This window comes from Rousettus aegyptiacus, unplaced genomic scaffold (assembly GCF_014176215.1).
Source record: "Rousettus aegyptiacus isolate mRouAeg1 unplaced genomic scaffold, mRouAeg1.p scaffold_m13_p_6, whole genome shotgun sequence".
NCBI lineage: Eukaryota > Metazoa > Chordata > Mammalia > Chiroptera > Pteropodidae > Rousettus > Rousettus aegyptiacus.
The window spans coordinates 40,748,548-40,776,226 of record NW_023416309.1 but is presented as its reverse complement, the minus strand read 5'-3'; the positions used below and the strand labels follow the sequence as shown (position 1 = coordinate 40,776,226).

The window sequence follows — 27,679 nt, the reverse complement described above, 5'->3', positions numbered from 1 at the left end:
CTTAGAAGCATGTTTATGAGGACCAAAGGAGATCATATTTATTAAAGAGCGTGATACAGTATAAAGAGTTAAACAAACTTCAGTAATTATTATCCCCAAAAAGTGAATTTGTAGAAATTTCAACTTCTTTTCAATAAAACTCGACTAAATTAACTGAAAAAGAAAGACATGATCTGGTGATTGGCTGTACAACAACATTATTGAATGGTACACTTAAAAACAGTTAAGACGGTTAACTTTTGTTATGTATAGTTGACCACAATTTAAACATTTTTAAAAAGGAAGGCAATGAAATGAGAATATAGTTCTAAGTAGGGCATATAAAAGGTTAATATACATACTACATAAAAATCTTGTCTTCAGTCCTACTTGGTCCTATCCTGACCATTGGTAAGTAGCTGAAGATACAGATAGGCTCATCTTACAGACTCTAGTGTTCCCAAATCTACCTTTTATTAGCTGCCAGAAAGCTCTAAAACACACATTAGTTCGTCTTTCTTCTTTAAGAACAAAAAAAATCTTAAGGACTAAGGTCAGGTTCCTGAACTTGGCCCTGACCGTTCCTTTCCAGACAATGTCCCATCGTCCCTCAGCCCCAGTATTCCACATTTTAGCTATACTGGAACAGTCACAACTCCATAACCCAAGTACTATATTTTTATGTTTTTCAACCCCCTTTACTTCTCTCCATATTATTCCCTCTTCTCCCCAGACATCTTTTTCTCGCATGTACAAATTACTCATTGTTTGGCCCAGCTCTAAAGTCATTTGCCCTGAAAAGACCTAATCTGTTTTAGACAGGGTCAATCCTTTCCTACTTTGTCTTCTACCCACAGGACATTGCCAAACTGCCTGCCACTATTGTGCTTCTACCAACTGAGTACAGTCAGTCATATATTTTCTACATTATCCTGGCTCCGCCACCCTATTCCAAATGGTCATTTTTGTTAGGTCACTCATCCTTGAGGGAAGCACACAGTACTTGGCACACAGTGGGCATTCTAAATATGTCTGTTGCTTTAAATTTAATAGGCACTAAATAGGAAATACAAACAATAAACATATATATATGTGTATGCATGCATATATATGACTCAACTTCCTTAGTAATTAGGGAAATACAAATTAAAGACTGTATGTATAGTATGGTCCTAATCAACAGCCATTAAACCTTGTAAAAATTAAATACCCAACGCTGGTCAAACCTATGGGAAACAGATACATTCACGCCTCGCTAGTGGCCAAGTAAATTGACATGATCCTTCAAGAAGCACATTTAAGTAACAGCAAGAACCAACTGTTATCCTTTGGCCTAGTCCCTCACCTTAGAGATTTAAAACCCAGTGAAATAGGCCAAAAGAAAGAGAAAATCTGTATGTACTAAAATACTTAAGTTGGTTGGACTTAAATAACAAGAGAAAACAACCTACTAATAAATGATTAAATATTAAATACTAATATTATAGAACAGCTTGTAGCGAACAGTACATGAAGAAACATGCAACCATGTTTGTAAAATAATGTGAAAGAAAAACAATATTTAAAACTGTACCTATCCCATTACCTCAGTTATCTAAAAATGATGCTGTCCCTAAAGGTTAAAATTGAAAAGTAACATGAAATTGTGAAATTATTTGCTAGGTAGGTGAAATTATAGAAAATAATTGAAAGTATTTTAAGTTTTCTTTCATGATATTTTTTAACTGATGTAATAACATTCTGGAATGCTATTCATCTAGGGAATAAAGCTTTTGATTACATAGGAAATGCTCAGGATATAAAGTTGAGTAAAAAATTAATAAGTGGGTTATGAGGCTGTATGTATGGTATGCTCTCCAATTCATAAAATAAAGTGAAATGTGGATAAAAATATTTCTAAATTTTTGTTAACCTTTTCTTCTTCTTCTTTTTTTTTTTTTTACCAAACACTTCAATTTTGTGTGTGTGTATTTGTAATGGAAGAAATTACCAGTGTGGAAGAAAACTATGTTGAGGGCAAATTTAGAGGGAAATGCACCGAAATGCTAATAGAGTTTGTCTGGATGGTGGAATAACGGGAGATTTAAAAATTATTTTTATAATAAGTAAATGTTCAAAACTAGTAATAAATGTATTACAATTTCTTGGAGTTGTCTTATTTTTCCATGTGTTCTGTCACTAATTGCCTTCTCTGCTCCTACCCTCTTGACCCTAAGATCCTGCATTCATTTCCTTTCTCTAGAATTTTTATGGTCTTGGTTGGAAGGCAATAACAAGACTATACAGAAACCACAAGACTTCCCCAAGTCCCTGTCTCTTCTTCTCAAGCTTGCCTCAAATATTCCAAAGTGACTCTGCTGTGTCTTGTTTTTCCAGCATCATCCTCTGCTTCCCATTCCCTCCTACCTCAGAGCTTACTCTACATTTGGTATGTCATGTTTTCATTTTCATTCACTTCAAAGTATTTCCTAATTTCTCTTTACGATTTCTTATTTGAGCCAATGGTTTTTAAGAGTGTTGTTTAATTTCCACATATTTGTGAATTTTCCAGTTTTCCGTTTTTGATTTCCAGTTTCATTCCATTGTGTTCAGATAAGATACTTGTATAATTCCAATCTTTTTATATTTATTGAGACTTGCTTTGTGACCTAACATATGCTCTATCCTGGAAAATCTCCCAAACGCAATTGAGAATATGTGTTCTGCTGTTGTTGGGTAGAGTGTTTTGTATATGTCTGCTAGGTCTAGTTTATTGTTCAAGACATTTTTTCCTTCTTGATCTTGTTTATTGTTTTACCCATTTTTGCAAACGAGGTACTGAAGTCTCTCTTCAATTCTGTCCATTTTTGCTTCATATATTTTGTGAGATGAGTGTATGTTTATAATTGTTATATCTCTTTGATGGACTGACCCTTATCTCTATACAATGTCCTTCTTTGTCTCTAATAACACTTTTGGATTTAAAATCTATTCTGTCTGATATTAGTGTAACTGCCCCAGCTCTCTTTTGGTTACTATTTGCATGGAACATCTATTTCCATCCTTTCAATTTCAACCTATTTGTATCTTTGAATCTAAAGTGAGTCTCTTGTAGATGGCATATAGTTGAATTATTTTTAAAATCCATTCTGCCAATATTTATTTGCCTTTTAATTGGAGTTAAATCCATTTACATTTAATTACTGATAAGAACTTATCTGCTATTTTGCCATTTGTTTTCTATATATCTCATGTCTTTTTTATTCCTTAATTCCTCCATTACTGCCTTCTTTTGGGTTTAATTTTTTCTAGTATACTGTTTTGCTTCTCTTTTCATTTCTTTTTTAGTTACGTCTCTTAGTAGTTACCATGGATGCTACAAATAGCACATTAAGATGATATTTGTCTAGTTTGAATTGACCCAACTTAGCTTCAATAGCATAAAAACTGTGCCTGTGCATCTGTCCTCCCCCCACTTATATTGCTATTGTCATAAATTACATCTGTATACACTGTGTGTCCATTAACATAGATTTATAATTATTGTCTTAGAGTCTTTTAAATCATATAAGAAAAAAAGAGTTACAAACCAAAAATACAACATTGGATTGTATATTTACCTATAGAGGTATACTTACTTGTGTTCTTTCTTTGTATAGCTTCTAGTTACTGTCTACAGTCCTTTCATTTCAGTCTGAAGGACTTCCTTAAAAGAAATTTCTTGTAGGGCAGGTGTATTTGCAATGAACTCCTTCAGCTTTTGTTTATCTGGGGATGCTTTAATTTCCCCTTCATTGTTTTCATTAATAATTTTCATTTTGCTATAAAAATTCTATGCATTTGTGCTTTAAAATGTAAATAACTGTTCTATGTATTACTCTTTATATTTTTCCAATTTTTTATTGAGGTAAGAAACACATCCTAAAATTTACCATATAGTTCTGGGTGGTATTAAGCACATTCATATTGTTATGCAACCATAACCACTATCCATTTCCAGAACTTTTTGCAAAACTGAAATTCTATGTACATTAAATAGTAACTCCTCATTCCCTTTCATACCTCCAGCTCCTGGCAACCACCATTCTACTTTCTGTCTCTATAATTTTGACTACTCTAGGCACCTCATATAAATGAAATATAAAGTATTTGTCCTTTTGTGGCTGGCTTATTTAACTCAACATAATGTCCTCAAGGTTCACTCACGTTGTAGCATGTGTCAGAATGTTCTTTCTTTAAAGCTGAATTTTATTGTGTGTGCATGTGTGTACCACATCTTCCTTATCCATTCATCTGATAATGCACACTTGGGTTGCTTCCATGTTTTAGCTACTGTGAATAACGCTACTATAAACATGGATGTAACAAATATCTCAAGACTCTGCTTTCAATTCTTTTAAGTGAAATTCACCTTCATTTTTTTTCTTTAAACCTCAACATTTGTTTATTTAACCTTCATTTTTGAAGAACAGTCTTGTCAGATGTAGAATTCTTGTTTAATAGTTTTTTTCTTTTGACACTTTAAATATGTTATCCCTCTGACTTCTGGCCTCCATGGTTTCTTATAAGAAACTAGCTATTAACCTTATTGTCTGTGTTCCATACTCTTAATAATAAGAGTATGGAACACTTCCTTCCCCAACCAATACCAGTATAATAACAGGACTCCAGTACAATAACAGTGAATGATAACTCACAGACTACAAGATGCACACTCCCTTTAGAAGGAATTTCTAGGAAACCCAAAGATTACAGGGAAGACAAAAAGGACAGTAAGAGAAATGGAGGCTTCTGACAACTACAGCTGCAAGCATTAAAAAGTCTAGCTTCTAGCCAGAGAAACAGAAAAAACCTCACAGTGAAAGCCTACTTATCTCAGTTCTTATTATCTGAATCAGCATGTCTGGTTTTCAACAAAAAAGGCATGCTAGAAGGCAAGAAAAACACCATTTGAAGAGAGAAAGCAAGCATCAGAACCAGACTCAGATGGGGCAGATTTTGGAATTATTAGACTGGGAATTTAAAATTACTTTGGTTAATATGCTAAGGGTGCTAATGGAGTGAAAAGAAGAAAAGTTGGTAGTGTAAGGAGGTAGAAATATTAAATAATCTAAAGGAAATGCTAGAAATCAAAAGCATTGTAACAGGAATAAGGAATGCCTTTAACATGCTCATGAGTAGATGGGACACAGGCAAGGAAAGAATCAGTGAGCTTGAAAATACATCAACAGAAACTTTGCAAAATGAAATTCAAAGAGAAAAAAAGAATGAGAAACAAAAGAAACAGAATATGTGGGGAAATACAAAAAGGTGTAACATTCACATAATACCAGAAATAAAAAAAGAGAAAGAAGAAATATTTGAGGTAATAATGGCTGGGAATTTTCTTAAATTAACGACAGAACCAAACTACAGATCCAGGAAAATCAGAGACCACCACACAAAAAAACACCAAAAATTCTATACTTAGGCATATCACATTCAAATCACAGAAAAACAAAGACCAAAAAAAAAAAAGTTCTTGAAAAGAGCCACAGGGTAAAAATAATCCACCTTACATTCAGAAGAATAAAGATAAAAATGACATTGAACTTTTCTTTAGAAATTCTGTAAGCAAGAAGAGAGTAGAGTGAAATATTTTAAGTTTTGAAAGAAAAAAACCCATCAACCTAAAATTCTATATCCAGAAAAATTATCCTTTAAAAGTAAAGGAGAAATAAAGGACGTTCCGGACAAAAAAATGAGGGAATTTGTTGCCAGAAGACTTGTCTCACAAGAAACATTAAAAGATGTTCTTCAGAGAAATGGAATATGGTACAAGTCAGAAACTTGGATCTAAATAGAGGAAAAGCATTAGAGAAGGAATAAATGAAGATAAAATAAGAACTTCCATTTTATTGACTTAATAATAACTGTTCAATAAAAGTAACAATGTATTGGGAGATTTTACCTTATGGATAAGTGAAATGAATGACCACAATGTCATATGGGACAGGAAGCAAGAATCTGTAGTACTTACAAGATATTTGCATTATTCCTGAAGTGGTACAGTATATCTGAAAATGGACTCAGGTTAGCTATAAAGTAGAATTAATATAATCAGATAGGAGAGAAAATGGAATAATATAAAATACTTAAAACTAGAGAAGACAGCAAAAAGATGAAAAAAGAAACAAAGAACTGCAACAAATAAACAGTTACAAATATGGTAGCTATTAATCCAACTTTATCAATAAACATTTTAAATGTGAATCGTATGAATATACCCATTAAATAACAGAGTGAATAAAACAAACAAGACTTAACTGAATGAGGTCTATAAAATTCCTACTTTAAATATATAATACAGGCAGATTAAAAGTATAGGGATGGACAAACAATCCAATATTTAAAATGGGTAAATTGACTTGAGTAGACATATTTCTCCAAAGATATACAAATGGCCGATAAGTACATGATAAAATGATTAACATCATGAGACATTAAGTAAATGCAAATTAAAAGCTCAGTGAGATGGCATTTCATACCTACTAGGTATAGCAAGGATATGGAGAAATTAGAACATTTACACATTGCTGATGTGAATGTAATGGTGCAACACTTTGGCTATTCCTCAAAGAGCTAAACATTGAATTACTCTATAACCCAGCAATTTCACTCATAGTTACATACCCAAAAGAATTTAAAGCAGGGTCTCAAAGAGATGTTTGTAAACCCACGTTCATAGCAGTATTGATTGTTCACAATAGCTAAATGACAGAAACAATCTGTGTCCATCAATAGATAAATGGATAAGTAAAATGTGGTATATGATAAATGAAATAATATTCAGCCATAAAGGAGTAAAATTCTGATATATGCTACAACATGGATAAACCTTGAAAATATTGTTTAGTGAAAATACGCCAGACACAAAAGGACAAATATCGTATGGTTTCACTTATATGAAATATCTAGAATTAGCAAATTCATAGACAGCAGACTAGAGGTTACAAGCAGTTGGGGAGTAGGGATAACAGAAAGTTACTGCTTAATGGGTCCAGAATTTCCGTTGGGGATGATGAAAATTTTGGGAGAAGTGATGATGGTTGCATAATACTGTTAAGTAATGAATGACACTGGCCAAAATCCATTTAATTGTACCCAGGGGCCAAGGAATATGGGGAGGGGGTTGACTACAAAGTCATAAGGAAAATTTTGAGGGTGGTGAAAGTATTCTATATCATGATTATGACAGCTACACATCTGCATGTTTGTCGAAACTCATCACATACTATACTTAAAACAGGTGAACTTTATTACACACAAATACCTCAATAAGCCTGGTAAACATGAAAATATAAAAGCAATCCCCCAAAATAGAAACTAAAATGGAATTAAATGTTTTCAATAAAACTGGGGGAAAATAAACATTATTAAATGAATTTCACTATGTACTGAAGAGGAAAAAAAATTTAAAAACTCACGTTGTTTTTAGTAATCACATTGTTTGTGGTTATTGTTGTCATTATTGCTCTAAAACTGTGTACTGTGGAAGAAATCAAGTAATTATGATGTTGTTATTGAGAACTGAGATTTTTATATTGCCGATAGGAAATATTAGTATAAGATTCATGACATTAAAAATCTGTAGCATGATTTTGATTTGGAAGTTGCAGTGTGAGCTCGTGATATATATATATATATATATACACTTTTTTTATTATTATTATTTTTGCCTCTTTTAGCTGAAAAGACCTCAGATCCATGACCAATCCAGTACCAATGACATCCCTGGCATCCAGATTGTTATTTTTAAATATCAATTCCTGTTAAAAGTAACCCAAGCTCCTTGGAAATGGCTGATTCCAGATCTGGGCCAGAAACTATAGAAGATGAGCCTAAAATACCTTATTAAATCAGGAAGCAAAGACATTAACAAAGACAGCTCATGTGTCAAAAGGACTCAGGAGCCTACCTAAACAAATACACACTATACATACTGGCCAAAAATTGTACCATTTGAGCAGCAATAAAAGTAGTGGCTGCAATGGGTTGAAACCATATCAGATTAAATCTGTTTATCATAATGATACTACAAAACACATTTGACTCGTCACTTTAAAAAAACGGTAGGGAATCAACTCATTATTTTGAAAATTGATAAGAGAAAAGAGAATCAACATTTGTTATGCTTTTCCTATATAAAGTGGTTATCTTAGGATAATTAGGTGATAAGAGAAAGTTTCTCCAGAGGGAAGCATTCCAACTAATCCAAAATAGAAATGGTAGAAAGGAAAACAGTGGAAATTCAAATATCACCAGTTGACAACACCTAATGAATTAATGGATCTAAGAAAAACCATCAATAGCTGATAACATTGCAAAAAAAGAGATTGGGAAATTACGGTCCTTCTGATAGAAGCATGCAACATCATTTACAAAGCAGTCTTGCTTTAAAAAAAAAAAAAAAATCAAATCTGAATTTGACCAATCCTTTAGATGTAACTATCAGTTTAAAGCAAATACAAGGAAAAGAGAAACATATTAAATAATACCATGGGAATGCAATCAGCAAAATCTACACTGTGGGAAACTCAGCAAGACAAATGACCGAGCACATATATATACACACATGCACAGATCTATCATTTTTATATAATTATATCATTTTTAACCCTTTATAACTTGTAAATTATGTAGAAAAATATATCAGTACTTTATTGCTTTTGGATTTTACTTCTTGCTTAGGAATGTCATGCCTATCTCAAATGTATAAAAAATCATGTATAGTTCCTCTAATATATTTATACTTCTAGTATTCTAATATATTCTAATACTTCTAATATATAATATATAAAATATATTCTAATTCTTCTAATATAGTTCTATTCTAGTATTTCCTGAATTCACATTTGTAAATGAGATGGAATATTTATTTTAAAAATAATTTTTCTAGTCAAGTCCCATCATCATATATTAACTCATTCTGATTTTAAAATGCCATCTTTATTGTAAACTAAATATTCATAGCCACATAAACCTTTTTCTAGATTCTTTGTATGATTTATCTGGAAGGTTTTTGTGTATGACAATAAAATAGGTTTAAATTACTATAGTTTTAGAGGTAGTTTTGATACTAAGTAGGATCCATTACACTTCATTGTCCTTTTACAAAATTTTATTGGCTTTCCAAATTTACCTTGCCAGAGAAACTTTAGAATCAGTCCAGTTCCACATAATATGCAATTTAGTTTTTCTCCAGTTTTTTATGTTGAAAAAAATTTAAAGATAAATGGAAAGAACAGTAAAATAAACACCTATATACTCTTTTCCAGATTTACCAATTGTTAACATTTGCCACATTTGCTTTATTGCTTTTTGTCCAGCAATTACACTCCATCCATTAAAAAAAAAAAAAAAAAAGGAAAATTAGAACTCCAATATATTGTAGATGAGATTGCCAAATGTTATGGACACTTGGAAAATGGTTTGACAGTGTCTTATAAAGTAAAACATATACTTACCTTATGATCCAATAATCCCACTTTTGAGGTATTTACTCAAGAGCAAATGTGACTATATGCCCACACCAAGAATGAAAGACAAAAAGCATTTTTCATAATAAGAACGAATTGGAACAAACCAAATAGCTATCAACTGGTAATTGATTTCAAAATTTATTATGCAATAGTATTGTGCACTAAAAAGAAATGAGATATTAGTATGTGCAATATGGATGAATCTCAAAAACATTAAGAAGTCAAACACAAAAGACTACATATTGTATGATTCCACTTATGTGAAATTCTAGAAAAAACAAAACAACAATGGCAGAAAGCAGGTCAGAGGGTGCACAGAGCTAGTATTGTGTGAGGGAAATTATTGCAATGGGGAAAGAAGAAACTTTTTAGAGTGATGAAAACATTTTATCTTAATTGTGGTGATGGTTCATGACTGTATACATTTGCCAAAACTTATTGAACTATACAATTAAAATGGATAACAATGAATAAATCTTATTTTATGAAAATTATACTAAATTTATAAATAAATTTGGGGGAATCTTAAAAAAGACAGAATTAGGCAACTCAGTAAGAACTGATTTGAAAAGTTCTCTAAGATATTTTGTTACGGCCAGTATCTGTATAGGAAAAAATAACCTGAGTCTGTATCTGTAATTGCACAGAACAGCTCTTGAAGTATAAGAAAGGAAGTGAAAAGAGGGCTGCCTGTGGGGAGGTGAATTGGGTGGTTGGGAGAAGTGGTGGGCTTTTTAATTTTTTTTTAAATATTTTCCTAGGAGCATGTTATACCATGTTAAGAAATAAATAACAAAAATAAAACAGGAATAAAAATAAAAGGAATTTAAACTCAGAATTTTAAAAAGAGAGAAATACGACCATTTTTAGACTCAAATTTGGTGAAGTGGGTCATACCAGTTACATGAACATATTGGTATTTTTTAAATATAACAACAACTAACATTCACCAAGTTTTGCCATGTGCCAAGCACTGTTAAGACTTTAGTACCTTGAACCAATATAAGTAATGGGTCTGACATTGTACAGCTGTCTAGAAGTTATGAGTGTCTAAAGGCTGTCTGGATCTTTACAGCATGTAAGAGAGTAAGATTAAGTGAGTGAGTGCTTCTTGTGGAAGTAAAGTATGAAAAGAAAGTAAGTTTATTATACTGGCACACCCACTCAGGGAGCCTTGATCTGAAAGGCTAGACTGACACAACTAACAAGCCACAGAGGACTGGTCCAGGGTCCCAAGACTTAAGGATTATGTTGTGGGAGTTATAACCCAATCAGAGTTCTCTGTGTTGAATCAAAAGGAAATAAGCCAGGCAGAACATTAAGCATGTTCAGCGTGATGCAGGACAACCTGAAGTATGTGGTAACACCTTGATCTCAGATGCCTAGCAGGGACATAAATTTGATGCATGCCTTTTCAGCAGCTGGAAGAACCAGTGTGGGAGAGAGGTATTCAGGGAAAAGAAGAAAAGAGGTGAAATAATTAAGAGGGTACAACTGGTGTAGTGCCTGTGATGGAGAAATCTACCCATTTTCTGTCCTGGGTATAGTTTCAGAATGGAACTGGCACAGAGGACAACTGCTAGATGTAACAGGGTGTTGCTTCATTAACCCTGATGTCTGAATACCTTCAACAACTGTTACTCCCACTTATCTCCAGATGGCCTGCTTAGGAGACTCAGCCATTGCACTGGATCTTGACATTTCACCTAACTCATTAGACTCTTGTCCTAGTATCTATCACTTCCGAGAACCTCTATTTTCATTGCTTCCTTGGGACACCCCACTTTTCTGATTCTTCTGTGAAAACCAACTAAATCCCTCCAATTTCTCTCCTGCATATCTCAGAACTTGGAGAAGAATCAATCTGTCCCCAAGGCAGGGAGATAGATGAATAGTACATTGAGTAGCTTATTCCAACAACTTTAGAACTCAATACTATAGCTAGATTATAACTAATTGGTATGAAACTGAATCTTATGCTTTTGTTTTGTTTTTTTTTTCTACACTGTGTGTCTTGTCTCACCCAATTTATGAGACCTTTTCTTAGAGCCGGGGTCATATACGTCATACCATCCAATCTACTAAAACCTCAATATTCTATCTCCAAATATATTGCTCTCTTTACTGCACCCACCCTCCTCTACGGCAGGAAACTGACAGCACACTCAAATTGGGTATTTCTTGTAAAGTTTAATTAAAAAACTATTAAATAAACCATTATAGAGAAATACAAGGGCACTTAGTGGTAGCCGCTATGGCCCTAGTGGAATGTGGGGGAGAGGGCATTACTAGAATAGAAAGAAAAAGAGAGATCTGTGGAAAGGGCTACCTGCCAGTAGCTGTAATCTTTAATCAAGAGAGATATAGGAGCCCACAGGCATCCTGCAGATTGGGAGCCAAGGGAATATCCTGATCTCACTCTCCTGGCACCCTCTGATCTCCTGCTAGAGCTCCACATTGCTCAGGTTCAACCAGAAGCCAGGGGGTTCAGTCAACACAAATCAGCTTCCTGGAACACTGAGCAGGGCAGAGAAAGACAGAGTCAACCTAGAAGGATTAAACAGAACATCATCTTTAACTGCAGTCATCTTAATCTATAGTCTGATTTCTTCATAGCTACCAAGCAGTCTTTTTTTTAAATTGTGATAAAATATGTATAACATAAAATTTGCCATTTTAACCATTTTAAGTGTACAATCAAGTGACATTAATTACATTAACAATTTTCTGCAACCATCACCACTATTTCCAAGCCTCTTTCATAACCCCAAACAGAAACTCTGAAGCAATAATTTCTCATTCTCCCAAGCCCTTGATAACCTAATTTACTTCCTATCTCTGTGAATTTGCCAATATCTTAGATATTGCACATAAGTGAAATCATGCAATATTTATATTTATTTGGTTTCTTTCACATAGCAGAATGTTGTAACATATATCAGAACTTCCTTTATGTGGCTAAAATTCCACTGTATACATTAATGTATAAACAAATGTAGTATATGCATACCATGGAATTTTAGTCAGCCACACTTTGGTTGTTTCTACTTTTGGCTATTTTGAATAATGTTGCAATGAACATTAGCATACAAGTATTTGTTTGAGTCCCGGTTTTCAGTTATTTTGGGTATATATGTAAGAATGAAATTTCTGGGTTATATGGTAATTCTATGTTTAACTTTTTGAGGAATCCCAATGTAACCTTTTAAAAATATAACAGCCATGCTACCCTGAACATGCCAGATCTTGTCTGATCTTGGAAGCTAAGCAGGGTCGGGCCTGGTTAGTACTAGGATGGGAGACTACCTAGGAATACCAGGTGCTGCAGGTGTTAAAAATAAATTTAAAAATATAATAATAAAAATAAAAACATAAATTGCTATTAAATATATATATATATATATATATATATAAATTGCTGATGTTATTCTCCTCCTTAAAACGCTGTAATGCTTCCCAATCTCAAAACTTACTATAAATTTACAGTAATCAAGACACTGTAGTACTGGCATAAGAATAGAAATAGATCAATGGAATAGAATTGAGAGCAAGACATAAACCAATACGTTAATGAGAAATTTATTTCAGACAAAAGTCCTAAGACAATTCAGCAGGAAAAGAATAGTCTTTTCAACAAATAGTACTGGGACATCTTCATATCCACACACAAAAGAATAAAACTTACTTAAACTTATACAAACAAAATAATTAACTCAGAATAGACCATAGGCCTAAACGTAAGAGCTAAAAGCATAAAGTTCTTAGAAGAAAATGTAGGAGTAAATGGTGGATTAGGTAAAAGCTTCTTAGATATGATACCAAAAGCACAAGCAACCAAAGAAAAAAATGGATAAATTAGACTTCATCAAATTAAAAACTTCTGTGCTTTGAAGGACACTCTCAAGGAAGTAAAAAGATAATCCTCGGAGTAAGAAAAAATATTTGCAAATCAAATATTTGATAAGTGATTTATATTAAGAATATATAAAGAATTCTTACCACTCAACAGTACAAAAGGCAACCTAGTAAAACATGAGCTAAGGATTTAAACCGACTGTTCCCCAATTGAGATCTACAAGTGCAATAAATGCATGAAGAAATACTCAACGTCGTTAGCCATCAAGGAAATATAAATCAAAACCACAATGAGATACCATGTCACTTGATCTAGGATGGCTTTAATAAAAAAGACAGATAAAAACAAATGTTGGTAAGAATGTATAGAAAATGGACCTTTTGTTTTTCTCTTGATTCAACTAAAAAAGTTATATAAATACTTGGGTTTTTCCTCCTTTTTCTTAAATTATAAGTTCTTTGAATACTGGTACTACATCTTTATACAAAATTTATCAATCACAAACTTTTAACAGATTCAAAACTAATATCCCCATAAAAAATAAAATAGATAAAATGTAGCTGAAAACTACAAACCCACAGATCCAAAAAGTTTAATAAATCCTAAGTTTAATAAATCTAAAGGAAACCACACCAAGTAATTTCATAATAAAATTAGTGATAAGTGATAAAGAGAAAATCTAAAGAACAGTTAGAGAAAAAATACATATTACTTACAGAAGAATAAATATAGGAATGACAATAGACTTATCAGAAACTATGTAAACAAGAAGACAAAATAAAAATGTCTTTATAGTACTGTCAACCTAACATTCTTTACCCAGCAAAATTATCAGTCAAAAATTAAGGTACAGTTCCTCAAAAAGTTAAACATAAATCACCGTGTAACCCAGAAATTCCACTCCTAGGTACAAACCCCAAAGAACTGAAAATAGATACTCAAACAGATACTTTGCAAATGTTCACTGCAGTATTATTCAAAATAGCCAAAAGGTAGAAACCACCAAAGTGTCTGTCAGCAGATGAATGGATAAACAAATGTAGTATATACATATAATGGAATATTAGTCAGCCATACAAAGAAATGAAGTTTTGATACAGGCTACAACATGGATGAACCTTGCAAACATTATGCTACATGAAAGAAGACACAGAATGATAAATATTGTATAATCCCATTACATGAAATTTCTAAAATAGACAAATTCACATAGACAGTAAGATTAGAGGTTACTAGAGCCCAGCTGGAAGAGGTAATGAAGAGTTACTGCTTAATGGGCAGAGTTTCTGTTGGGAGGGATGAACAAGTTTTGGAAATAGTGGTGATGTTTGTACAACATTGTAGGTGTAACTGCCATTAAATTTTACATTTAAAATCATTAAAATGGCAAAATTTTATGCTATGTCTACTTTACCACAATAACAAAATAAAGGCAAATGAACTATTTTTTAGACAAACAAAAAATAAGAAAATTTATCACTGTAATTTTGCTGAATGAAAATATTCATGTTCTACAAGAAATGTTAAAGGGAGTTTTCTAGACAATCTTCAATAGCTTCCCGTTGCATTCAGAATAAAAACCAACATCTTAAACATGCCTTACAAAGGCTCTGTATGCTCTGGTCCCTCCCTACTTCTCTAGCCCCGTCTTACATTGCTCATCTCCTCACTCTGCCTTTTAGGCTCACTGGCCTTCTTTCAGTTTGGAGTTTCCAAAAGACTTTTTCACATGCTAGTCCCTCTACATGGGAAAAACACATAGCTTTGCTCTTTCTCACCACCTTCAACTAAGGAACTCTTACCTTCAAGTTTCAGCTGAAGTATCATTTCCTTGGTAAAGATTTTGATGACCATGTCCTGGCTTGCCTAGGGTAGTCAGTTTTCCCCGGTTCATCTCGGCCTAATTATTAACTGCTCTTCCTTTCACTCTCAAAAGCATCCCAGAGTAAATTACATGGTCACCCTATCCATGAGGAAGTCCTACCACCACATGGGTCAGCTGCATTGTTACATGTTCTCATAGCTCTTTGTACTTTGCCTTCATTGCACTGGTTTATATTTAGTTATTTGTGAGGATTAATATCTTTGCCCCTCATTTGCCTGGATAAACTTGGTCCACTGGGACTGTTCGTTTTTTTTCCCATTCATTCATGATTGTGTCATGAACATCTCACACGAAGCCACATATTATGTGACTAGCACATAATAAGCACTCGTATTTGCCGAATGGATAAATTTCTATCAGGCTAATTTATTGAAATACTCTGTACTTCCCCCACCCTCCATCCCACTTCTGAGGCGGAAGCTTGGTGTTTGTTCTCAATTCTGAGCTCCATAAGATTATGCTAGGGAAGGAGAGAAGACAGGGGAGAGTGCCAGGGCCTCTGAGCATCCAGGCCTAGAAAGGACACAGGGCTGCGGTTTCCATAAGCAGTGGGGACCTGTGGACTCCAGTGCTCTGTAGAACCTGAGGAAAAGGTTGGGGGGTTCCATGGTGAACATAAGGGTTCCTCTACAAGCCACGTTGCCTGCCACAGGCTGTCAGGTTAACAGATGACCTCTCATAAATAACCAGGACAGACTAGAGACCAGAAGGGCCTCCCTTCTCCACTCTTCAGAACAAGGGTACTCAAATGAGGGCCTGTCTTATTTATCTTTGTATCCAAAAGCTCACAGTAGGTTGCCTGATTTGTTGAATGTTAACTAGAACAATGACAATGTCAAGCTTCAAATATAGTCCAGTTCCTTGCAGTGTGGAAGAGCCCCACCTACTGGACTCTTAAGTAACTGCAGACAGTTTAAGTGGACTTCGCAGGGAGCAGTGGGTGAGAACCATGTTCAACAGAAACTTTGCTTTCCTGGCAGCTGTACTGGCGCCAGGAGCATTGCATTGGACTGTCAATCCCCTAACACACTCAAGTGGACAAAATAAAGTCCTAAGTCCTGATTTGGGACCAACGGCCATTGATGTTGAACACTGTCAGACTTAGCATTATCTTGCCCCTACCTCCCCACACTCCCACCATTTGATCCACCCTAAAGGCCCTCTTCTCCCACAGGAAAAACGTCCTCGTCCTTGCATGGTATCTGCTTTCCTCACACCTGGCAAGCTGCTACTTTCCTCAGAATCCTGGGCCAACGTCAGTCAAGTCTTTTCTTGCTTGTCCCCTTTGGGGTGTTAACTCTGGCCCTTAGTGACAGGACTCAGTAGTGTATAGAATTATTTCCGTGTCCAATTTCCTCCATTAGATATTGAACTCTCAGGGAGTTCTATGACTAGTACATAGTAGGCAGGCACTCAATGTTGAATACACACGGATCAATTTTCAGACATAGACACCTATGTTCTTATCTCAATGTGCCACTAAGTTGCAGTTTTATCAGCTCTAAGCAAATCATTTGATAATCAGCTGTTTTCCCAATGGTTCTCAACCAGGGGCAATTTTGTCTCCTAGGAGATATCTGAAAATATCTGGAGCATTTTTGGTTGTCCAAACTGGGGGATGCTACTGGCATTTAGGAGAGGCCAAGGATGCAGCTACGCATGCTACAACACACAGGACAGTCCTCAACAATTATCTGGCTCAAAATGGCAATGGTGCTGAGGTTGAGAAACCCAGCCTAATAGGGTAGAAACCTTCAAAGCACAAACCTACAAAAGGATGTTGGAAAGTCTCTTGTCTTGTGTCATTTTGAGGTACACTGAAAAGGAGCCTGAGCCATCATGTATATGATTCACTGAATTTGTGGATTTCAGCAACAGTACCAGATCCCTCACAAAACTAAAGTTTCTAAGAAATAGGATCAATAGTGTTTGGCATCATAAATGAAGATGCTAAACAAACAATAAAACTACTGCCGGAATATAACCATTAACTCCAAGATCCAATTTGAGCCTTTATTGAAATGGCATGTTGCACATCACAAGGACACCAAGGAAACTCATTTGCCAAATACTCTTTTTTTGTGTGCAAGTGGCAGTCATAGAGTGATTACAACATGCCAGTGGCTGTGCTAAGTGCTTTAGATAAATTCTGAGCCCTTACAACAGTAGTCAGATTTTACGAACAACATGGGAGAATGCTCTCTATTTTAAACATGAGAAAGTAGATTCAGACATTAAGTAATTTCCTGGTAAATGCTGTTAGACAACTTGCTAAACTGCTTCATTTGTGTAACATATTAGCTGCATAAATATAGCGGTTTCAGCTTTACAAGGCTTAAGGGGAAAGAAGGTCTGTTTAAAAAGCAAACAAGACTGGAGTTATGTTTATGAAAGAAAAAAGTAATGTTATTTTTATGCAAAAGAAAAAATAAGCATAGCTTTAAACAATACAGTAAACTTAACAAATTATTCCTCTATTTTAAAGAGAAAAATTAATGGATATATGTTATATTCCATTTTAAGATAAAAATACCTGAAAAAATATTTGCAATCTACAGTATGGGCAAAATACAACCTAAATATCTACCAATAAGGTACTAGTTTAAATAACTTATATTATTTCCATACAATGAAGTATGACATAGCCATTAAAAATGAGCTGCTGTGTTATGAAATGCACTCCAAAGTTATAAAATATCACATACAGCAAGCAACTGCATAAGGAAAAAGGTGAGCAGATACACATAGTACAGACAGAAACTCTGTCTCTCAGAGGAGACACAAAAATCAAGTCCCAGGAAACAGGGCTGAGAGGAGATGGAAATTTACTTTTCACTTTATAGTATAAGATTTAACAGGTACACTTGAAAATGGAAGTGTAAGGAAAGAAATACCAATTCATTTTTCAAATACTTAGATCAGTGGGTTTCAACACTGATTGTTCAATAGAATCACCTGAGAGTTAACATCCAGGCCCTACCAGAGACCACCAGGGTCTGCCTCAATGGGGATGGGCCCCTGGGTATCAGTGATTTTAGAAGTGCCCCCAGATGATTCTAATTTCTAGCAAGTGTTACAAAATCACTAAGCTATAGCAGGGGTTAGCAAACTTTTTCTGTAAAGGGCCAGATAGTAAATACTGTAGGCTTTGTGGGCCACATGAAGTCTGACATTCTTTTTTTTTTTAAGCCCTTTAAAAATGTGAAAAACACCCTTAGCTCCTAAGCAATACAAAAACAAGCCATTTTGTCAACCCCCAATAAAGACTACACATCGGACAGACTACTGCCTGGAAAAGACACCGTGAGACAAGGTATGGCCAAGAAGACTCTCAAGTGAAGTCACAGGTCTGGACCTCAGCCCTCTAAATGGCAGCCAAACTGTTCTGGTTTAAGTAGGAGGTGAGAGGGCTTTGAACTCACAATAATAAAACTCCCAAGACACGTTATAAACCAGCCAGTTTATTATTTTGTAGTTAACTTTTACCATGCAGATTGAAATATCGATGTCAGCACATGAACAGTGCATTTTCTACCCAGAGGCAGTTACATGGAAAACCAGGTTATTATCAGGTTATTTGGCGAATATGGAATCCAAACAAGGGGAGGCTAAACTTAAGGCCTACACCTCGTCCATGAAACTGAGGCACACCTTCCCACCACAGGGACAGCCCAACCTCCAGAGAGTATGGTGACTCTTCCCTCCCCATCTTGCTCTAGCTGAGCACTGCCAATGGTCATGTCCCACAGCTTTACAATCGGCAGCTTGGCCTAGGAGTCATATCTGCTCACTGGTTTTTATCGTTACCTTCACTGTTACCAAAGGGGGCACATCAAATGCTCCCACGTGCCATCTATAAGCCACAATAATCTTGTTAGGAGGCTCTCCCGACCCCACTCTCCTCAAGTTTTACCAGATAATGTTTACTGTAAAGGTACTTCCCATCTCCATTAGTACATACATGTGACCTATAAATTCACCTGACAATGGAACCTAATTCCTACTGAGGACTGAGGTTAATTATAGTTTTTCTTCATTTCTTTATCAGTGATTTCCAACCATGTAGGAGTTAATGAAACTAATTTTGTATCACCACTGCTAATAAGATAGAAATAACAAGTGATATATAGTTTCCAAATTAATGTTATTTTGTTCTCTAAAATGTAAAAAATCAGGAGATGCAGTCCTTCATTTAGTAGCAACTAAATGGCCATCAAAACAAGTCTTTGAACAGAAAAGTTTATGCTTTCAAATTTAAAAACATGTACTACAAACATTATGTAATAACGATAAAATTACAGAAAACAAAATATTTGGACTGACCCCACAGCATTCACACCACCCCACAATTTGATCTACAACAAAGTAGTGACTTTTACCCCCAAAAGTAGCTAAGTCCATGCTAGCTGAAAACTTCAGTCCTAGACCCTATGAAAGAGAATGAACTGCACAGCGCATGCTTAACATATATACATTAACCATTCTTAACTGCCCCTCACCAGAGCTAAGGGGTAAGAAAGGATGAAATGTGGCTATGTGCACTTACATAGGCAGAATTCTCCAATTATAAAAATTCACACATGTGAACTTTACTATGTCTTGGGCAATAGCTTTTTATCGGTGGGAACTCACCTCTGAAAATCACAACGAAAATCAATAGGAAACGATTTAATATAAAATATACAAATTTCTCAGTATGAGGATTTCCACAGACCAGGGAAAAGGGGATGACAACTAAAACAAATTTTTCTTATAAAAGAACACTCCCCTTACCTTGTCCTTGCTACTGAACACTCAAAAACAAAACTGTATAAAACTACAAACACAGAAAAGGACCAGAGATGTTCTGATGCAAAGTCTTCGGACCTATTCTAGACTGCTGTCCTCGTCAAGACCTTCCCTAATAGGTCCACTGGGGAAAATAAGTAGTCTCAGATCATCAACCCTGCTTCACTACAATAGCCTCAGGTCACTCACTGTCAAACTTAATTGAATTGACCTGGACAGAGATGGAGCCTCCCCGGTAGCTGCCCCTCTTCTTCTTGGTCTTCTCATGCCGGAAGGATTTGCCTTTGGTGAACTTTAGGACCTGATTGGCTCGTTCCCCCCAGTCTCCGGCTGCACCTCGCTGGTGAGTAGAGAGACGTGGTTAACACAAAGGACACCAGGGTCCAGTCACTTTCCTTCTGCTCAAGGCAAGCTGAACCCAGAGAGCTTCCCGCCCAACCAAAGCAGTAACTGCACCCACTTCAAGAATGATGAACACCCTTTCTCCTTACCTTGGCATCAAAGGAGTTGTCCGCCACTCGAGCATCCACTTCAATTTCTTCCTCCCTGATCCTTCGGAATGGGGATGATGCCCTTTTTTCTGTCTGGAGAAGAATGAAGTGGGAAACTGAAAATGGAGTGGTCACATAACAGAAAAGGCTTCCTGAGCTACACACATGTACACGCGTGCCAGGCCAGGCATAGAGCTGTCAAGATGATCCCAGATTCTTCTTTCTATTCTTTAAAAGGCTGGCTCTGAGAAGAAAATAAGACAACTTACTTTCTTCCTTTTTGGAAATGTATTGGGGGTCTGAGGCTTTATCTTCTTGGCTTGAGGAGTCTCTTCCTCTGTGGCAGTCTCAATCTGCTTCCGCTTCTTTCCTGAACCTACAAAACAAAAGCCAGACTCAGGAGACCAGTTTCTTGTTCTTCTGTCCAGGTTCCCACACTAAGGGCCTGCAACTGGAACCTAGTCTTTTTGCCTTCTCTTTCTACTCCATCCTCGAAGAGTATATATCCCATTCTGATTAGGGGGTAGGGGACAGCGCAGGACCCAGGGGCAGCTTCTTTGGATACAGACCTGGCTTGGCAACTACCACTGCTTCCTTTGTCCCTTCTTCCTCCTCGCTGCTGTCCTTGTCTGCTTTTCCATTCTGGGCAGTCAGGACAGAGGTGCCATTGGTTCTGGGGGCTTGTGGTCTAGGAGTGCCCTTGCCCTTGGGCTTCCTCTCCTCCTCCTCCTCTTCCTCCTCCTCCTCCTCACTGGAGTCATCAGAAGAACTGCTGCTGCTTTCGGCCTTTACTTTCTTAGCAGAGGCTGGCTTGGAAGGGGCTACAGCTCCTGTTTTCTGCGGCTTCTTTTTAACTAGAGGTTTAGACGTCTTCTCCTCCTCTTCCTCACTGCTGGAGCTGTCTGAATCAGAGCTGCTGTCCACATCACCCTGAGAGGCCTGTTTGACAGGCAATGATGAAACTGCTTTGGCCGTCACCTTAGACTTAGGGGTAGCCACAGTCTTCTTCACTTTCTCCTCCTCCTCGCTAGAACTGCTCTCCTCCTCGCTGGAGCTGCTATCAGCCTTTCTGGTCAGACGCTTCTGGCCACTGCCCGTAGGCTGCTTGGGAGTTGTGGCTGATTTAGCTGCAGGCTGCTTGGGAGTGACAGCTGGCTTACTTGAAAGATTCTTAGTGGTACTGGCTGACTTGGCAGGAGTTTCATCCTCAGAACTGTCAGAGTCTAAATAAGAACAGAATGAATAGCTCCCTAGATCAGACTGAGAAGAGACCCTGGAACTCCTACTGCCCTGAGGGCCTCCGTATGCCTTACCTGAGCTGTCTGAAGAGCTCTCTGCTGCCTTCTTTGCTGGAGCTGGTTTAGTGGCTGCCTTAGAGATGACTGCCTTTGCTGGAAGTTTCTTTTCTTCCTCAGAGCTTGAATCTGGAGAGAACCTATGACATTAAACTGGGTCCAGAGTCCCAACCCAACCAGGATCAATAAAGAGAAGGATGCACATATCCACACAGAGCCTTAGCCCTGTCTTGCTTCAGTGAAAAGAGGGACAAAGTATTTCTGTTTTCCTATTCCTCATACACTCCCCAGGCATACTTAACACTTATGATGACTCACCAGACTCATCACTGCTGTCCTCACTGCTCTCCATAGACTGTTTCTTTTCTGCAGCTTTCTTGGGAGCCTGGGTTCCCAGGGTCTTCTTGGGTGGGGGAGCAGATGGTGGGGGGACTGAACTATAGGGACCTGTTTAAAAGGGACAGTATGGTGGTTTCGAAATACATACACAAATTCTTTGATACTGCTCTTCTAGATATGGAGCTTAACCCTTCCCTTGAGTAAGGGTTAAAATGAGTGACTCATTTTTAACAAACAGAATATGGGAGGGATGCTGACATGTCGTTTTCAAGTCTAGGTTATAAAAGGTAATGCAGCTTTCTCTTTTCTCTGGGGGAAACTAGCTGTCATGTCAAAAAGCTCTCTGGAGGGGTCCAAGTGGTGACTACAGAGGTTCTCCTACAACTAGACCCTGGCAACAGTCATGCAGTTTGAATCCCCATGTCCAGTCACCTGGTTTTTTCTTCACAGGTTTTTTTTTCTGCTCCTGCTCATCCTCCTCCTCACTGGAGGAGTCCTCGCTACTGGAACTCTTTTGGGTTGGGGCAGCAGCTGCTTTCCCTGGGGCCTTGGCCACTATTTGCTTTTCAGGTGCAGTCTGTATCATACAGAGAAAATCAGTTACCACAGGTAAACGTTGACACAACTGATCCTGCCAGGAAATGGAGACCTTCCCCTTTACCCTGGTCTCCTCTTCCCTGGTAGAAGGTATGCCCCAGACCTTCTTAGGGATGGCTGCTGCCTTCTCCTCCTCTGAGTCATCGCTGCTGCTGCTGCTGCTGCTGCTGCTGCTACTGCTGCTAGCTGCTTTGCCATTAGCTACTTTAGGTGCTACTCGAGCAGGTGTGCCTAAGAAAAAAGAAATAGTGTAAGAAGTATTAAGGGATTAAAGAACCATAAAAACCTTCCTATTAGCTCAGAACTTAGGAGTTTATCAACAATCTTGCTTTTAGAGCAGGCATAAAGTAGACTATTGTAGTTTCTTGTATCGAAGGACATCTTTCCTACCCAATTTCAGGAATAAAACTATCTTTAAAAGATTATATGATGCAAATAATTTAAACGTGCCCTCTGAAGTCTTTCACTCCAACTTCTAGAGAAGCTGCTATAAATCATAACCTAACATTCATCACAGGAAAATTACAAAAAAATAAAAATAAAAATTCTCATTTGTCCTATGGAATGAAGGTATAGAAGGAAAAATGGTAGTGAGAAACACAAAGAATAGAGGTATAAGTGGTCACAGCAGAATGAGATTTGTGGGAATATATCTATGAAATGCAACTAAAAGATAACAAACATACCACTATAAAATATAAATTGTAGCAAACTTTCTCATTATGAGCCTCTAATTAAAAAACCTTTTACTCATTAATAAAAAGCTTAAAAAAAAATACTAATCAATAACTCTGGTTCAACAACCAGTACCTTTTCACCCCTGTGCTGAATGAGCAATTTAAACACCAGTCCCAGAGCAAAGTGGTCCCCATCCCGGCCTTTTAGAAACAGAAACAGTACCTGGTTTGGCTGGAACTTTAGCCTGAGCTTTAGCTGCCACTGGTGCTGTCTTTGGCTTCTGGTTCTTTGGTGCCTCATCCTCTGAGCTGGAGTCAGAATCAGAATCTGAGCTCTCAGCCTTCTTAGGAGGAGCTCTAACTGCCTTGACTTGGGGCTTAGCTCCCTTCTGTGAGGAAAACACACAATGAGTAGAATCTGCAAGAGCTTCTGGGTACCCAAAGGGCATCCTAAAGTAGGAAGCTTCTTAGGCTCTCTATTTTTTAGAGGCTAACAGAATAGTAGAAGCAAATGAAAGCTAAGCAAGACAGCACATAAAAAGGACAACGAAATCTTAATAGGAAACAAAATGTTTAACCACTTGATCTACTGGCTCTGACTAGAGCTCTCAACACCTATCTACAAAACACTCAGCCCATAATCACGTGCCCTACCATCATCCCTTGGTCACAAGCTAGAAGCCAAGATTTTAGGTTTCTTCTTTCACATCCCTTAAGCAACCCATCTCCTTCTCAAAGTTTCAAACCTGAACAGGTTTTTTCTTTTTGTCCTCCTCCTCATCATCACTGGATTCTTCACTGCTGCTGCTCTCTGATGCTTTGGCTGCAGTATTCCTAGGATGCTGAGGTAGAATGGCCCGCTTGGCAGGTACAGCTGAACAAAAGCATAGGTCCAAGTAAGAATCAGCCATGCTGTACAGGCGGACTACAAATCTTTTTCCTGGAACTGCTAAGCCCAACTCCCTGCCTTTACCAGCTTTCTTAGCTAGAGATCCTTGGGTTTTTTCCTCTTCACTACTATCTTCACTGCTGTCACTGGATGAAGTCTTCTTAGCTTTCTTAGGCACTGGCCCATTTGCCTGTAACTTCCGCTTTGGAGCCTTGGTGGACCTGCTGAGGTAGATTATGCTAACTTTTGGATGATCAGAACCTTCCCAAACCAAAGAACATAGTCCAGCCCACTTAGGGGCAAGAAAATAGCCATAGCGGTACAGAGAAGACTTACTTGAGCCAGAAGCTATAGATATCCAAGAGGGAAGAGGCATTGGAATCCTGCTGGGTCTATGGGAGAAAAGAGAAAGAACTGGGTAAAAAAATTTTATCCTGGTTATTCTAGGAGAGATCAGATTTTGTGTTATTCTCTCATTAAAGGCTACCTGTTCTATACCTGCTATAGTTCATATAAATGTTACAGCTTTGTAGATTTCTACTTGCATAAATTAGGAGAAAAATATTCTGAAGTATTTCCCAATTTTTGGTATCAAAACTTTTGGCTACTCCTATAGTTTCTGGCACTGGCTATCCCCCACCTGTCAATCCTATTTACCAAAGCCTTTTAAAATGTGTATATCCTTTAGCAATCTAGGAATTTATCTTACCCATGAAACAAGCGCACAAACATTTACATAAAAAGGCATTTGCTGCAACATGGTTTATAATACCACATCATTGGAAGATTTCCATCTTCTCTATAGATGGAAATAACACTATACATCTTAAGTTGTTGAGGGGATAAGAGATAACGCATACAAAAGGTTTATATCTGCAAAAAGCATTTGGCCCTTAATAAGCTCTCCACAAAGATTACTTTTTGCCACATTAAAAAAAAAAAAAAAATCCTGATTCTCAAAGGCTCAAGTCCATCCAGTGCATTCTTTGGAAACATTCTTTGCAGCCTCCCTAACAGTAAATTTCAAATAGTTTCAGTATGAAAGCAGGGCAGGCTGCCCCAACTTAAAGAAGTTCTTTCTGAGGCTGACCTGATTCTCTCCTTGTGCAGCCTGATTCTGCCACAAAAAAACAAGTCTCTCTCCTTAGTCAAAAACTAAGACAGTCAAAGACTAAGACTGCCAAAGACCATCTATTCTCTCAAGGTGTTTCCCTTGCAATCACGTCTGCTTTTCTTGAGACGCAGTTTCTAAACCTTTCACATCCCTGATAATCTTCCTTTTATGTGTGTTTGGAACATCCTAAGTTACCAAAACTATCATAGCTTTCATTCATTGATGTTTCCTGAGCACCAAGCACTGGGATTGTCACTTTCTATATATCATGTTACTGAAACTCACAAAAATTCTATAAAGTGGATGACAACATCCCCACAGAAATAGAAACAGACAGTTTAAGCAAGCTGCTCGGGTCATACACCTTAAAGTGGCAGAACCTGGTCCCAAACCTACATTTGTTTGATTCAAGTCAAAGATCCAAGCCGACTACTATGCCTGCTTGGTTAGGGCTACGGTGTTCAATCCTACTTCAGTATAACTAAAAGCAGAATCATGCCTCTATTCGCGTTCATTTTCTTTACTAACGAAAATCCCAGCGTTCTAAAGCAACTTTATCTATCTTTGAGTCCTGGAATAAGAGTTAAGGTCAAGTCAGGCACCGTGAAGCCCAAAGACCCCAGGAGTCTCCATTGCCTCCTGTGGGACAGGGCACTACCTCCTCGCCGCACTCCGCCAGCCACGTGATCTGGGCCACGAGGGTCCCACGCTGCCGCCACTGCATCGCTCACCAAAAAGAAAAACAAGATTCAGCACTATCTAGTCAGACTTCGTGGACTTTGGGCTTTCTCTGGTCACCGCCGAAAGCTCGGCACAAAAGCTCTGCAGACATTGGGCTGGTGGGGACCTCTCTACCTGGAAACCTAAGCACGTCAGGGCCCGGAGCCGTGGTCATCCCACCCCGGCCCATGCCCCAGGCCCGAGACTCACAGCGCCTGTTGCCTTGGCAAACTTGTTGGCCACCTCCGAGAGCTGGTTATCGCGCAAAAAGCCGAGCACCAGGGGATACAGGTCGCTGGGAACCACGCGGCGTAAGCTGGCGTCCGCCATCCTCCAAGCAATACGCGTCACTACCGCTGCAGACGCAACGACTCAGGAACTCAGGAACCGAGAGAGGTGGGGACCGACCGGTGTGACGCCATCACGCCGAACGAGCGAACGGAGGAAGGGGCGGGAACACTCCACAGGGCAGTCCCGCCTCCACGTCGGAGGCAGGGTCAAGGCGAAATCTATAAGCTCTTTCCGGTCCCACGAGTGTCGCCATCTTGGTAAGGGCGGAACCCGCCGTCCTCCACTTTGCGAAGGCGGAGCCCTGACGTCAGGGGTCACGCCTTCGGCCGTGGCGGGAAAACTCCGGATTTCCCGCGCTCTTTCCGCTGGAGGAAACTTTTCAACAACCAGCAGCGGTTTCCCGCGCCCTAACTGGGATTCATGTTCCAGAGTAACAAGTGGACCGACGGGCTCAAGCTGTCCTTGGCCTCTCAACTTGGCCACAAGATCTCCCAAACGTCCCCATTCCGCACTGCCAGTGTATTGCCACCCCTCATCTTCAGTGACTCCAATACCCAGGGAGGCCCCTTCTCAGCCTCTGGACTCCAACCTCTGCTGCAGAGGATCCTTCAGATTACCCATGGTAGAGGTGGGATGTTGATCACCCAAACTGCCCTTTCCTGTCATGTCTTGCACATGAGAGAACCCCTGGCAAACAGCAATCCCTGCAATCCTACCCACTACCCCTAGACTACTTCCCATTAATGCCCCTCAGGAAGGGTAGGGATGCACAGGGGGTACATCCCTCCTTTGCCTTTCTCAAAATAGATATTCCCCCTAGTCTAGATATAAACTACATCTCCCTGTTCTCCAGAGATCTACACGCATGCATTCTTTAAACATCTGAGTACTTGCTATATGCCAAGCACTGTACTCAAGCTAAAATAGTACATGTATGCACAAGTTTCAGTTTAGAAAACCTTTGTTTGGAACAAGTGTTGAGCTTCGTCTAGGTCCTTGGTATTAAAACCCCTTCCTAGAACAGTGTAACATCAGCATCCCCTTGTTTGAAATGCAGGATCTCAGGCCCCACCCTGGAAGTTAAAATGTATTCTAAAAGGATCCTGAGATGATTCAAATGCCATTTTAAAGTTTGAGAAGCACTGCCTTAGATGACTGATTTCACTGAAAAAACACTTTGAGGAGCCAAGTTTCAAGTCCAACAGGATTTTGCACCTAACCAAAGAGGGGTCTCCTAGGAACTCAATGGTGGTAAACA

The 27,679-nt window shown here is 37.9% G+C and overlaps 1 protein-coding gene and 1 pseudogene across 4 annotated transcripts; one reads left to right on the top strand and one right to left on the bottom strand.

The window, feature by feature from the left end:
• The first annotated feature begins 12,691 nt into the window (after positions 1-12,691).
• Positions 12,692-12,810, top strand: LOC118604140 (annotated as a pseudogene).
• Positions 12,811-18,661: 5,851 nt separating this feature from the next.
• On the bottom strand, positions 18,662-26,618 carry NOLC1 (nucleolar and coiled-body phosphoprotein 1). Of its 4 annotated transcripts, none has more exons than XM_016154561.2 (13): positions 26,341-26,618; positions 24,633-24,688; positions 24,381-24,517; positions 24,154-24,281; positions 23,631-23,796; positions 22,795-22,961; positions 22,566-22,710; positions 22,113-22,241; positions 21,813-21,923; positions 21,069-21,722; positions 20,769-20,875; positions 20,500-20,592; positions 18,662-20,348 (listed from the first exon to the last, which is right to left on the bottom strand). In XM_016154561.2, the coding sequence occupies exons 1-13, from the start codon at positions 26,458-26,460 to the stop codon at positions 20,190-20,192; spliced, it is 2,172 nt and encodes a 723-aa protein (XP_016010047.2). In that variant the 5' UTR covers positions 26,461-26,618; the 3' UTR covers positions 18,662-20,189. The 4 variants fall into 4 exon arrangements, with proteins under 4 accessions (XP_016010047.2, XP_016010046.2, XP_016010049.2 ...); XM_016154560.2 differs by having other exon boundaries at positions 24,381-24,520; positions 26,341-26,616; XM_016154563.2 differs by having other exon boundaries at positions 22,834-22,961; positions 26,341-26,611.
• Positions 26,619-27,679: the final 1,061 nt, after the last annotated feature.